Here is a 14,493-nt window from a genome sequence, read left to right on the forward strand (position 1 = left end):
TATCAGTCTCTCACATTATGTGGAGGAATTCTGGCCCACTCTTCTTTACAGTGTTGCTGCAGTTCCTTGAGACTTTATGCACAATTCTCTCAAGGTCCCAACTCAGCATTTCAATCAGGTTGAATTCTGGACTTTGACTGGCCCATTGCAGCAGTTTGATTCTTCCATTTTTCAGCCATTCTGTTGTAGATTTGCTGCTGTGCTTGGGATCATTGACCTGTTTCATGACATAAATTGGGCGAAGCTTTATCTGTCAGACAGATGTCCTCACATTTGACTACCACTGTGCTGACAGCTAACATGAGGTGATTGTGCTGATGTGTTGTGTTTTGTGCATTATAGTCAAGCATCTCCACTTTGGTCTTGTCCTTCTAAAGCACATTGTTGCACAGGTCTTGTGATTTTTTTCAGGTGCAACTTTGCAAACCTAATTCACCTTAGGGTGAAGTTGCCTGGGCCTCCACTCCTGGGAAGACTGGCAGCTGTCATGAACGTTTTCCACTTGTAAATAACCTTTCTCACTGCAAATTATTTGGAAATGGCCTCACACTTCCTAGAAGGCAGCACCATTTGGTTCTTTAAGGTTATTGCTGATATATGTATCTGTGCTTTCATCTTCCTGTTCTAACTTTTCTGCCATACACAAGTTACACCTTTTTATTCATAATATATAAGCAGTTTCAACTGTTTATCCACACTACTAGCTAGCATACCTCCTACCAAAGCATGAGATCTTTCTGTTAGAGTGTACTTTGTTTCTTCTGCAGAACACATTTCACAGCTACAAGCTTCTCTCCGTCCACCCATGTGGTCAGGATGAATTCAGAGAACACAAACATGAACAATCATTTGCCATGGTTTGCACTATTGATTAACTACTCCTGGAGCCAACGGTAAATTTAACTTTGGGAACTTAGCACTGAGCACTAATGGCCTTTTCGCCTTGGGTCTGAGTGCCATTCTGGCCCCGTTCTGTGACACTCTGAGACTGACAGATGGCTTTAGGGCAGTGTTGTTAGGCACTGTAATTGGTTGCTTTCCAAACATGAAAGATTTGTCATGCTGATTAAGTAAAAATGGATGATTCCAGTGATGAAAGGGATGATGGATGGAAACTGAGTTAATGTCTTTTGTTGTCATTTTTTTTTTGCATGACAGAAATTGGAAAATGTGACACCACACTGTTAAGCATCGATCTGTTGTCGTTCTTTGCCCCTATTTGCCTAATGGTCACCAGAGTGCCCTTGAATGCAAACTCGGCAGGACACCTGGGCCTTTGCCATGTTCTCCTGGCACTGGTGCAAGCTGCTGGTGATGGCTGTCTTTGAGTGGCAGTCTCAGATGCGAGATTAGGTCCAATAATTGCTTAAGAAGCAGCAGACAAAACAACTGTGCTTAATGTATTTAGATCAGCAGTCTCTGAACATCTGGTGAATTTGCTCTCAAGGCCACAGCTTAAAAAAGCCCATGTAGTGATAACAGAAGTACTTTAGGTCTGTTCAGGCCCCAGATGTGGTTCGCAGGGAGGTCAGAATCATTCTGTCCTCATATTGCTCAATGCAAATTATTAAAAGTGCTGTGTTACAGGCTGTGAAATAGTTCAGTGTTTCATGTCTGAAAAATCAATAAGGGCATTGAAAGCCTGTGCCAAATAGTTGTATCTGATATCATTGTGTATGTGTTTTTCCACAGTATCATATGAAGTGTTCAGGGACCATCATTGCTACTCACCAGTCATGTTGTGGTAATGTCATAGCTTCCCTGTGAATCGGGGAAAAGACATAAAAACAATGCTTATAAGTAGAAGTAATAGCATAAAGATCGGCAACGTTCATGTAGTCATGACAATGTGTGAAGCTCAAAACTTTTACCCAGGAGACTGGGTTTGTGCTCTGTGTGAAACCAAAAGGGAATATTGAGCTGACTTGTTGTTTCTGCTTTTGTAAATGATCTGTTTTACCTGTTACTTTGCTTAGGCCTGGGCACCAAGCAACAGTATTGTGCAAAAGTCTTGAGCCATCCCCCAATCCTTTGTGTTTTGCTAAGAAAAACAGAATCATTGTCATGCTGCAAAATGAAGCTGCTGCTTTTGCTATTATGGCAAGAAAAAATGTTAAAAAAAGATTAAATCATAATCACGTAAAGTATATTATAATGGCAGAAAGCCCTTAAGTCAGCATGCTGTGTTATCGCAACAGTGTTACTGGTCAATTGCATTGTTGGTGCTGGGGTTATGTTGGTTTTGACCATTAATGCAATATTAGACCATTTGTCAAATAATTGGTCATTTTTGAGGCTGTGTTGCTGTTTTTGGCTGATTATGTGGGATTTCCCAATGTGTTTCCCAGAAAAGTGTATTGCTATGATATAGTGTATCACTACAACAAGAAAAATTTCCATATTGACCAAACTTGTCTCGTGTGGACACTCTGCTGTATTTTATCATCAAGGGTTTTCCCACAAAGTTTGGAAACTGCAGACACTGTGTTTGTTTTTCATTTTTTTCCTTGAATTCTGGTCTACAACAGTGACTTTGTGCTTTATTGAAGGGATTTATTTTGGCAGTGACTAATTAGAGAACTGAGATTACAATAGCTGCAAAGGGAGTTATGTTCAGAAGCAGGCCAAGGCGCCGTAGTTGCAGTAAAAGCAAAAATAAAAGGATCTAAAAAAAATGGATGGTTTGCAGATACTATGACCATTTTTCCCCTCCTAGACTGAGATTTCTGGCTTAGGGACTTCTTCTTGGGAATCCCCATTATTCAATTACACTCACAGCACATGATGAGAGTGTCTGGAAATCAATGGAGAGCATCTGTCCCACAGAGATAACCATTTACCCATGAGATGTATCGTGAGCTGTCAAGCTAATATCTAATTAATTAGTCTTAAACCTCCACCGCACTGATCTGACAGCACAGTGTGTGCTCTGCTGTGTACTGCAGGTAGACACTGAGTATCTGAAAACCCAGATGTTTGAAGTATGGTGCCCGCTGTATGTGGCCTATTTCTCACAGTTACAACCCCCTTCTGCTATATGATGTCAGACCACTAAGAAGCAAATCATTAGGCCAAAGCCGAGAAATCCTAACATCTGTTTCTTCCATTCTGCTCTCAGCCTTAGCTCATTTTGTGTGTGCTGTAACTCAGTAGCGCTATTCCCAGCTGACATTACACTGCCGGGCTTGCTTCTGGGCCAGCCATTAGAAGTTACCCAGAGGTACTTCTGGAATTACACATGGAGAGGGGATAAGAGGCTAAACTGAATTATCACACCTTTTAAAAAGCACTCCTGTCTTGACGTTCTTTGACATTTATGAAAGCAACACGAGGATGCAGTCAGGGTGTGATTTTGCATGTATTCCTTTAATCATTGTTAGCATTTGACTCTTTGATCATTTACACATAAAGTTTTCTTTCTCTCGGCAGGAATACATGGACGCCAACAAATGCATTGATGAACTTCTCAAGCAGCTCGAGGAGGAGCGCCGAAACGTTCGAAGGTAAGAGGTTCTGCCTGAAGATATCAGCAGCTGCCTGCAATTCATTGCCAACCAGAGGCTGCAGAACAATGTTGTTTGGTTTTGAGCTTGAGACAAGCTTTGTGCACAGTTCTTGAGAAATGCTTTTTGTGTTGGAAGCACACTAAAAGTGGCAGACAAAGGGGGAGACTCCAGGCTCAGTTTGGGGTTGACTGGGGGCATTTCTCATGGAGGTCCTTTGGAGCAGATTTGCACAGACAATGGAAATGAAGAGCTTATGGAGATGCCAATCTAATGACCTTGTCCCCTCAATGCTGCTATCATCCTTTCCCTTCCAGCGATGCACAGCCCCCATAGAAAAGAGAGACAATTTTTAAACTTCACCCTCTTTTGTACAACCCTTTCTCCATCTCAATGGAGCTGTATTCCCCCGGCTCAAAGTAATTTTCCCCCTGAGTGAGCAAAGAGGGGCTGGGGGTTGGACAGAGGGGAAAGGGGAATAAGGGTCTCAGGATCGGTGGCTGCGGGGGGTTAAATGACCACTGACCATCCCCTTTACTCGGCCAGGACAGCCCCTTAATAAAGGAAGTGATGTGTAAAGGAATGACCCTCTCATCTAAGTCATCCCCACCCAACTTTCTAAGACATCTCGTGTGAGAGCCAGAGTGACCTAATAGCCACTTAGATGACCTGTGCAAACTGACCTGGGGACCAAATGGTTTCAAAAGCCTTGAACTTGTACAACTGCAAATGATTGAAGTACCCCGATTACCCTGGAAGCTGCATGTGAAACACAAATGCCCCGAGTAGTGTAGATTGGGCATTAACTGGTCATTAACCTGCCAGCGCCCTACCATGGAGTCCATGTGATGTCTGATTGCCCACTAGTGAAAAAATAGTGGATAAATGCCAGTGGGCTCTCTTCATGGTGCTCCCTTTTCAAAGCTCTACCTGTCCAGCTTCTGTCCAGCTTCCCATTTACTGTTTGTACCCCATGTGAGAAGGAAAACCCCCCCCTTTGGAGTATACTCCAACCTGATCCTTCTAAGGTTGTCCAAACTGGCTTAAAAACAAGGTTAGTACCCTGTTTCTGATTGGGTACATTATACCTTTAAATGATCTAATGCTACATGGCATTGTACTTTGAAGTGCTTAAGCGTTGACATGTAAGCGTTGTGTCTTAGCCTTTGGCCACGTCTCTTCCTTTTGCTCTTATCTCCGCAAGGCATCAAACTTGGTCTTCTACAATGTTTTTCTAGCCATTGTGCCATTGTGTAAAACGCTCAGTCAGTAAAAGTAGACAAAACCTGAGAAACCAAACCAAACCACTAACGGTCAGTTTGGTATGTTTTAAAAAGGACTAGACAGATTCTCTAAGTATCCCCCAATGCACCCCTGCCTTGTAAAACTGACATTTGTTTCCTTGAGGTTCAAAGATATAAACTCACTCATAACTCAAAGTAGTTTTTGCCATTTGAAGTACATCTTTCAAGTCAGTATCTTGATTGAAAGAATCATGGATAAAGGCTCCAGTTTTTCACGTAATGCTGGTGTCTTGAGGAGAAGTGCTATTTACAAAGATTGCTTTTGTCTTCCATGGGCTCCAGTGAGAGATTCAACTGTGAGGGGCTCTGCATTGTTGCAAGCCTCTAGATGTTGTAAACAAACCAGTGGAAATCCGTACTTTGAAAATTCCTTGTCTTTGAAGCTCAGTTTTTAGAAACAACATACCACCAGCCAGGATTTGTTCTCATTTCTTTTCCAGTGTTGTTCGATTCAGAGCGGCGACAGTGATGAATGATTTCACAAAGGCTTTTGTTCAGCTAAAACATAGACCTCGACTTAAAAAAAAACAAAAAAAAACAAAAAACAAAAAACCGCCTCCTTTCCCTTATTAGGCAGCATCTCACGATGCTGTAGATGTCTCGCTCCACCCCTAAGAATATGGGGCCCATCAATCAGTCAAGAGGAGAAAGAGAAGCCCGTACATTCCTCTAGTTCTTTGCATCCTTCCTTATGACCCAGTGACCTACTACATTCATGGCTCTCATTGTACCATATTATGGGGTAGTTTCACACTGGCAAAGTACACCAATTGGACAATTATGGCTGATCTCTGTCCTGATTTCACTTTTTTCTTTTATGTTAGAAGGCAGATACTACTTTCATTTAATTGCTAAATATGTACATCTTGGTCTTACTTTATATTTTGATCAAATGGGAAACTTCTTTTGTCCAGTTTCCTCAATTTTTTTAAGGACACACTGCACACCATGCTGAGATATGCCAAGTTTTTAGGTAATAACTCTTTGGAAATCACCTTGTTGGTGCACAAATACTATTTTATGTCTTTCAAACTGTGTTATCTTTGGAATTTTATATTTAGACACAACACTGGTTCATCCGTTGAGTGTTTTATGCTTGAATGATTCATAGGTCAGCGTTAAGTGGCTTAGGAAATGATAAATAATCCTCTGAAAATGGCCAGTAACAAGTACTAGACTAAAAGTGAGTGAAAAAGTAGCTAATGTCCAAAAAAAGCTTTGAAAGACCTCCAGAAAGCCTGGAGGGCTATTGCCCGAGAGTGCTTGAATACATTTCAAGAATATCTGGCTCATTGGAAGCAAAATATGAAAGAAATGAGTGGTGGATCGAGACTTTTGCATTTTTATAAATTAAAAGAAAACATGGATGTGGTGTGTTGTGCAAAAGCTGGAGTTTTCACTGATGTTTGCCAAGTGGGTGTCATCTGTACCTAAACAAGCTCCAAATGTCGCAGAGCTACAGGTGGTAAGTGTAAATTAATGAAAAACATGGATTATTAATTATCTGAATCTAATTAAAGATAATTTTGAGTGTCAGAAACACCTGCTATATCCTCGTCATCCTAAAGCCCCATGAGTTCGCATGCAGATACACAATCGCCGTCTCTTGCACTCGGTCGCAGCATCATTGCTCGATGGAGCACAAAGCCCCAGTGGGATGCTGGCCGGCCTCTCCCACTCGATCTATTCAATGTGACCACGTCCTTGACAGACGGAAACAAAAGCTCCACGGCACAGTGTCAACATCAGATGGAGCAAATCCAAATTTGGAAACATCAGACACGTTGTACAGTTGGACACCAAACCCAGGGTTTCCAGTTATTCATCGTTTGTTTGCAGGGCACTCATTAAACATGATGAAATGTCTTTTTAAAGGTTTACACTCTCATTAGTGGTGGCCTTGATATGCCGCTGACACACAGTTGAGTCAGGGCAGGTTGGATGTGTTGAGGAAAAAGAGTTTATTAAAGTCGTTGCTGAGTGACAGACATGTGGTGGTGGGGAACATATGGATGCTCTGCAGCACTAAAAAGCATGACGGGCGGGGAGTGAGTTTGCATGACCTCTTTTTGACAAGCTGCTGTGTCAAGGCACCGTGACTGTGTAATCTTCCCTGTGGATTAAAACAATGCAGATTAGTTTTTTTCCCTCTTTCCATCTCTACTTTCCCACTGTTGATTTGTCAATGTGCTGAGCTGGGGTTTTTTGTTTTTCCACAAATCTTCCCCTGACCTTGTTTTCAGTGGCCATAGCTGGCCAGTGTAAGGGGTCACATGGCCCAGAGCTGGTCTCACCTGCCATTTTCTGCCTGCTGGAGCAGATGGCGTTTGTCTGTGACCCTTTCCACACCTTGGAGGACAAGGAGGGATGAGGAGGGTGGCTGGAAGGCGGTGTGGGGTAGGACTGAGAGAGGGGGGGGGCTCCCTCATAGCAACTGGGAAGTGGGGAGTTGTGATGAGGGAGCAGGGAGGGAGGCAGGGGACTCAGCTGGAGATGCTCGGGGCTTAGGACAGGTTGCAGGGAGCAGGCAACTGCAGCTGCAGCCCAAGTCGAAAGGACATTGACGACGACATCTGCTGATCAATAAGCTATTTGTCATGTTCATAGAGCAGCCCCGCTCCGAAGACGGCAGAGATAGAAAGCGGAGGTCAGATCAGATGTGCTCTTAGGTGGGGGATTATAGCTAATAGGACTTGCTTTGTGTAAGTGAATTCGCCTGTGGGTGGAATTGAAATTGGTCCATTTTTTCTCTGAGAAGCAGCTCAACATTTCTGCCTATTTGTCCTTGATCATACACTGTTTGAGCTTTAAGACCAACTATCAAAGACTGACTGGAAAGTCAAGAAAGTCCTTTCTTGAGCTGCAAATTCTCAAAATTGTTTGAGCTATTAAAAGTTTTCTGAGAGACTCTGAATTTTCTTAAAGTTTGTCCTTTTTAAGGGCTCGTACAAAGCGCCTTCGCCTTTAACAGAGGATGGCGGCATTAAGTGAGAGAAAGAGCTAAATGAGTGAGCCTGTAAACATGCCAGAGAAAGAAAGACCACAGGAGCACAAAGCTGGGAAACCGCTTTACAAATCTGGACCTTGCTGATGTTGCTACAAGCCATATCTGGCCTCAAAGACGCCTGTGTGCTGCCGGCGGTCTGAGCAAGATGAAAGGCTGTAATCCTCAGCTGAAGTATGCGGCGAGGCCTGCTCTGCCGATGAGGAGGTGGATAGGGTTCAGCCTCCCGCAAACCCCTCCGACGCCCCGAGGATCTGCCGTCTCGCTTGGGCGAGAGCCATGCATTTTACAACTTTAATTGGATAAGTTGACCGGTCTAATGCAATAATTTGATCACGCTAAGCCTTAAAGAGATCTAATATGCTCCCAAAGTATATTTGTGCGCCCTCTGAAGTAAATGACTGAACCTAATCCATCCATTAGAGGTCACTTTACGGCCCAGGAGTCCAGACTCCAAAATATCTTAAAGGAGCAGTTAGTGGGCAAATAAATCAGTCTGTGAAACCCTCATTTAAACCTTCATGCGAGGGTGGAATTTGCCTTTTTAAATTTGTTGGTATTTTTCCTCAAGACTTTGTTATTTTTTAATAAAATGCTCGATTAAACCTTGTGGAGTGTAAACCATGAACAGCCAGTGGTAAAATGACAAAAGTCTCTGCTCTTCATGTATAATTATCTGGTTTTGCATATTATTTTCCTACTTGATGGCCAGTACGAGTTGTTTAGCAGCCCAGTATAAATTATCAGTCGGTGGCCGCCAATAACATAACCGTGACTGCGTGGTTTCACTCTGCTGAAAGGAAGATATGATGAGTTAAGTGTGGTTTAAAAAAAATCCAATTCAGAAGCTGTAACTGTGACTTTTCCTTTCAACTTAGCTTTCCCTTTGTTATAATATTTGCTTAATTTTCACCCATTTGTTTGGTTAGTTTTAGGCACCAGAGATGCTTGGTTTGGTTTATGAATGTTTTTGCTAAAATACACCCTTGTAGCATAAATCTTGTACTATAGAGCTGAATTTATTGTGTACCGTGTGTTCTATGCTCTGCTTTGTGACCAGAGGTTACACGCACTTCACAAAGCCACTAGATTTATCTTGCTGCTTACCTTAAATATGGTATATAAGGCAAAACACAGTTTGTATAATTCTAATGAGCTTGAAAGTCAATATTTGAAAGTCAATACCTTTATTCTTCAGCACAGTCTGAACTCTCTTAGGCAGCTTTTGTGTCATGTCTTCAAGTAGTCTTCAGGAATAGTTCTCCATGTCACGGGTTGCCGGGGCAAGCCGTGCGAATTATTAAGGACCCAAAATGCAGGTGGCTTCTGAGGTGAGCGAGCTTTATTGCGACAGTGATGTACAACACAAAAGAAAGGATGGCGAGAAACAGAACTGAAAACACTCTAAACTGGGAAAACTAAAACTTAAACAACAAAACCTGAACATGAACGAGGGTACCTTGCAGGGAGAACTACGCGGGGAGAATGCACAGGATGACGGGGCAAAATACACAGAATAACCGAAGGGCATAACACAGACGAACCAGCAACAAGGACGAGGGAACACACACTATAAATACACACCAGTAATCAGGGGATGGGAAACAGGAGGGAAACACACCTGGGAGACATAACAGCTGACGAGGCAGGGGAAACGAGACCTTCAAAGTAAAACAGGAAACACACTGACTGAACACAACACACACCAACTAAACACAGGCTGGGGGACACAGACATAGGGACATGAAACGTGAAGCAGGAGAATACAAAAACCCAAGATAACCAAAACCACAGAATAATAATAAACTTAACATAAACACGGAGTCACAGACTCCGGACCATGACACTCCAGGCTTCCTGAAGGACATTCAAAGCTCTTCTTTGGATGTTTCTGCCTTTTGTTCTGTTCTTTGTCCACATGATCCCACACTGCTTCAATAATGTTGAGGTCCGGGCTCTGGGGAGGCTGATCCATGACTGATAGTGCTCCACTGTGTGTTTTTCTTGACAGTGGGTTTGGGTTGTTTTCATGCTAAAAAAAAATTAAATTGCGCCAATTAGACTCTTTCCAGATGTTACTGCATGTTAAAGTCTGATGGTACCTTTCTGTGTTCATAAATCATCAATTTTGACAAGATCTCCAACAACACTGGATGAAATGCATACCAAACCATAACAGAAACTCCGTCGTGTTTTACAGATGGCTGTAGACACTTTTTTACCCGTCTCCTAACCTCCATCAGACTTGTTTCCACTAATTTTCAGTTCAGTTCTTCTGCAATTTTCATACCTCAGCTTTTTCTGCGTATTTCCCTTCTTTAAGAATGGCTTCTTGACAGCCACCCTTCCACCGAGACCATTTCTGATGAGGCTTCATTCAGCTGAAGGTCTACATGCATCTCTCAGGTCCAAGTTTCTTCAGGTTTTTTAAGGACATAGTACACACCAGGTCGACCAAACAAAACATTCCTTGGACTTGACTCAAATTGAGAATGAATGAGAAAAAGATGTAGAAAATGTCCAAAGAAATAATGCTGAAATTTGTTGTAAATAGCAGTAAGTTGTTAACATGTGTGAGAATTTGTTTTCTTGAAGGAAGTAGCAAGTCGACAGAAAAGCTTCTTGTTTATCTTGACCTCACTTCACTGTGAACACAATGATAACCTCACTGAAGCCTGAAGTTAAGGAGGTGACACCGCCGCCCTGTGACATAAGTCAACACGTGCTAGGTTATCTTCTCAGAAACTCGCTAACTCTGTCTAGCTGGGACGATCTTCCCCATCCCCCCACACCAAAACAGTCCAGGCCCTGGTAAAATACATGCATCAGTTTTATGGAGCTCATGAGAGGAAAAGGTTAATCGAATGGTTTAATGAGGCCTTTTACCGAAGCGTCTTCAAGGTCGTTTTCATAGGTGCATTCCCCTGTTCATTGCATATGAGAACCTGCCAGTAATATGCTTCGCCTCCCATATCATTCACCTTAAGCCTTCATGTTTCTGATGTTTTCTGATTGGTTTCAAGGTTAAGTACACTGCAGAGCCGTAGTGTACTGGCTGTTTTTCTGAAAATAGCTTAACCTAATGGATCTGTCCTTTCCCTGTACATGCAGTGTTTCACTAAACCATTTTCTAGTGGTTTCACAACATGCATATGCAGCGTTTTAAAGGACTTGTGACACTTATTCTTGGCATTTCCACTGAATGGGGTATTATCTGCATTCCTAAAAGCAATTAGGTGCACTTAAGAGACTTTTTGCCAGTGGGATTTTGTGTAATGCCTAATTACTGCTGGTGTTTCACCGGGTTCTCAGACACTCAAGTTAAATGTATTGTACTGTAAAGAAACACTTCTACACATTAGTATATTACTTTATCTGATTTCAGCTGAATTGACTGTTCACCACAATGTTCAGGTCTGTAAACTTTAGTTGAGTTCTTCACCGTACAGTGAATAGATTTTTGTCAAGATCAGCTCTAGGGTGAATATGTTATGACTCCTTTTATGCTCCTGAAAGTGTGCCGTTATTTTGACTAAAACATGTGCTGCGAAGCACTCCGGTAAACATCCTCGCTTTAAGATGAGCAGATTGATAGAGCCCGTGTGGTTTTCATTGTTGACACAACCTGTGTGGTGGCAGTCACAGTGGTTGCAACCATGCTATTTACCCCCAGCTCAGGGCTCTCTGGAAAACATCCTCATGTCGTTGAGGAAACAGGAAAGGGTGAAAATGTGTGAAAATCAAAACACTGCAGTCCTGAAAGTGGGTGTCCTGTGAGTCTCTGATGAAGTGATAAGTTGTAAAATTGAATGTTTCTTAAAGTAAATGTAGAATAATGTTTCAGGACAATGTACTGGTCAGTTTTAAACAGAACTCTGGAGTCGGATCCTAAGTGGAGCAGGTGGGATGGATAAACAAACCCAAAGGGCTACAAATTAGACTATACAGGCCTCAGCTAGTATGTTAAATGCTCTTGACAGTACAATTAGAAGAAGACTGAACAAGTATAGTTTGTAAGGTCTTTCGGGAGAAGGAACAAAAGTGCCTAAAGACGAACATGGCAGCACAGCTTAGGTTTGCATCTGGACATAACACAAGACTTCTGGAACAAAATCATTTGGACCAAAGTGAAAATGTGTGGTCATAAAGCACAAAGCCAAACACCTCATATCCACTGTCAGCATGGCGATGGAGGGGTGATGATTTAGGCTTTTCTTGTAGCTACAGGACCTGGACACTTTGAACTCCTCCGTATACCAAAGTATTCTAGAGTCAAAAGTGACTTTATCTGTACAACAGATAAAGATCGGCCCAAAATGGGTGCTGTGACAGTACAACAAATACAGAATGGCTGAAAAAGAAACGATTCAAGGTGTTACAATGGTCCAGTCAAAGTCCAGACCTCAACCTGATTAAAATGCTGTGTTGGGACCTTAAGAGAGCTGTGCATAAACCTCAATGAAAGAAGAGTGGGCCAGAATTCCTCCACAATGATTTGAGAGACCGATAACATGAGACACAGAATAATTACTTCAGTTATTTCTGCTAAAGGTGGTTCTTTAAGTTACTGAATCATGAGGTGGACTTTTTCACAGGGCTGCACAAACACATAGAACTGATTTTAGAGAGACAGGTGGAAACAAATTTAGGTGGGGCAAACAATCCCAAAGGAGGGGAAAGAAGTAAAACTAACATTTAAACTCAAACAGGAAGTAACCAAAGGACAACAAATTGACACTGAAACATGAAAACGGAGGTGGGAGAGAGAAATGTGAGTGGTTAGAAAACAACAATAGAAACCACTAAAAACAAGTGGCTACCACAAGGGCCACAACATATGCTGCTGACCATTAAATCATAGCTATTAAGAAGACGATAACTGTCCATCCTAACAAGAATTAACACAAAAACATGATGTGCTTAAGTCTCTGTCAGTGGTGTAAGGCGCTGCATGGATCATGATGAACATAGGGTGGAGAAAGCAGTTACAGATGCAGGAAGGTGGGGTTTTAATAGTCCTGTAAAACCCCACCCAAGTGTCCTGCATTTTGGGATAATCTTCCCCATCTCCAGAGATGAGCTCCTGCAGCACTGCTGCAAGAGGGCCCGGGGCTGTAACCAGAAAGTACAGCATATAAACACAGTGAAAAAGTGAATGTCAGCTTCTGTTAACCTCTTGGTAGCTGGAGAGAGGCTTTAGATCACAAGGACTGCAAAGCCTTGTTAAACGTATTACAGGTAAAGATCAATATCAATTTAGAGACTCCCCATCTGGTTTAATGATTGGTTAGAGTTCACAGTTTTCACTTTTCGGCTCTGAACATAGAGCTGGTCAGAGGTTCAATTCTCATCTTGCATATTTGAGTCAGACACTCCATATTCTCCCGATGGATCCATTGGTGTGCTTGATGGCTAAAAAGCACTTGAAAGGCATAAAATGAAGCGGTGAATGAATGCTCGTGTGACTGGTTGAATGTGGCTTGTAGGGGAAAAGTGTTCTGAGGGCTCGGCTGGAGTACAAAAGCACCATTTAAAGCGTATCTAATTTTGACCTGCATTTGACCATCTCTAAACCTAATCGAGCTTCTAAGTATAAGTAAGTAAGTAAAATTTATTTATATAGCACATTTCACAGATAAAAATCACAAAGTGCTTTACAATAAGCACTTTCTGATTGCATAAGAATTAGAGGATGCATTAAATGTTGTGTATTCTAAATTTGCTGCTTTCTTTAAAAAAAAAAAAAAGTCTTTCTGCTGCGAGATCTAACTGTCCCTTTGATTAGAGGAGGCTAAAACTAAGATTACCCCATAATAGCCCCCATTTGTGAATTGTAATCACACAAGGAATGCTCTTTTTCTTAAAAAAAGATTTACTTAAGTTTAATTAAAGATACCGCCATCAGCGTTAATCCAGCTCATTCCACTCCTAATGACTTTAAACATTTCCTGAGATCTTCCAGAGAGGAAAATCTCGGTGCACTTGATGATGTCTCACTGGACTGGCATCGTCCCCCACCCCCCCCCATCAACCCCCTTCCCTGCTCTAATGAAACATGACCGAAGACTGCGTTGCGGGTTTTCATTGTATTACACACTTCATCTTGCAACAAAGAAGTGAAATGACACACATGTAGATGCTCACTAACATGCAGGGAGTCTCCGGAGGAAGCCCCGCCGTGTGATTTGCATCTGTCTTGTGCAGATCCAGGGCAAGCTAGTGTTGGGTAAACAAACAGGCCTGCCTGTCTGCAGAATGGCATTTCCTTTACTCATCATTGTGCACAAAATACTCCCTGAACCTCTTCCCAAAAGATTCCCGTCCATGTTGACAGCTAAATATCCACGCCTAGCACCACCGACGTGTTTCCAAATGACTTTGCACCTCTTGCTTGCTCAGACATTTTAGATGGTTGCTCTCAGAAACAAATCTCAAGCCCAAACGTTTGGGCTAATCTAGTGTACGATTAAAGGCTGACTGGGAACACACACCTAGACTGTAGAATCGACCAGTCTGGTAATGACCTCAAGTGACGCACGCCGGTCGCCCCTGGTCGCTCATCTGTGATCAAGCTGCAGGGGATTAATGTCACGGAGGGAAAGTGTGGCTGACCGCCAGAGCAGCGGGCCGGCAGGATGTTTGTGCGTTCGTGTGGTGCACTTACTCTTACTTTTCTAAACAT

General features: G+C 42.4%; 1 protein-coding gene and 1 long non-coding RNA gene across 8 annotated transcripts in view; one reads left to right on the forward strand and one right to left on the reverse strand.

Moving 5' to 3' along the window:
* The window catches only part of LOC113016073 (nck-associated protein 5), a 187,367-nt gene that overhangs the window by 58,413 nt on the left and 114,461 nt on the right, over positions 1 to 14,493 (forward strand). For all 7 annotated transcript variants that reach the window (XR_013905111.1, XM_080297118.1, XM_080297116.1 and 4 more), the window contains one exon: positions 3,430 to 3,503. Coding sequence is in view for 6 of the 7 variants with exons in the window: in XM_080297118.1 (XP_080153244.1) it covers positions 3,430 to 3,503 (74 nt within the window). In the remaining variant the exon portion in view is untranslated. The remainder of the gene's footprint in view (positions 1 to 3,429; positions 3,504 to 14,493) is intronic.
* Positions 9,136 to 10,472, reverse strand: LOC145424254 (uncharacterized). Its single transcript, XR_013905273.1, has 2 exons — positions 10,102 to 10,472; positions 9,136 to 9,843 (listed from the first exon to the last, which is right to left on the reverse strand). It is a non-coding gene; the product is annotated as an uncharacterized LOC145424254 (long non-coding RNA).

This window comes from Astatotilapia calliptera, chromosome 23 (assembly GCF_964374335.1).
Source record: "Astatotilapia calliptera chromosome 23, fAstCal68.1, whole genome shotgun sequence".
In the NCBI taxonomy this organism is placed as follows: Eukaryota; Metazoa; Chordata; class Actinopteri; order Cichliformes; family Cichlidae; genus Astatotilapia; species Astatotilapia calliptera.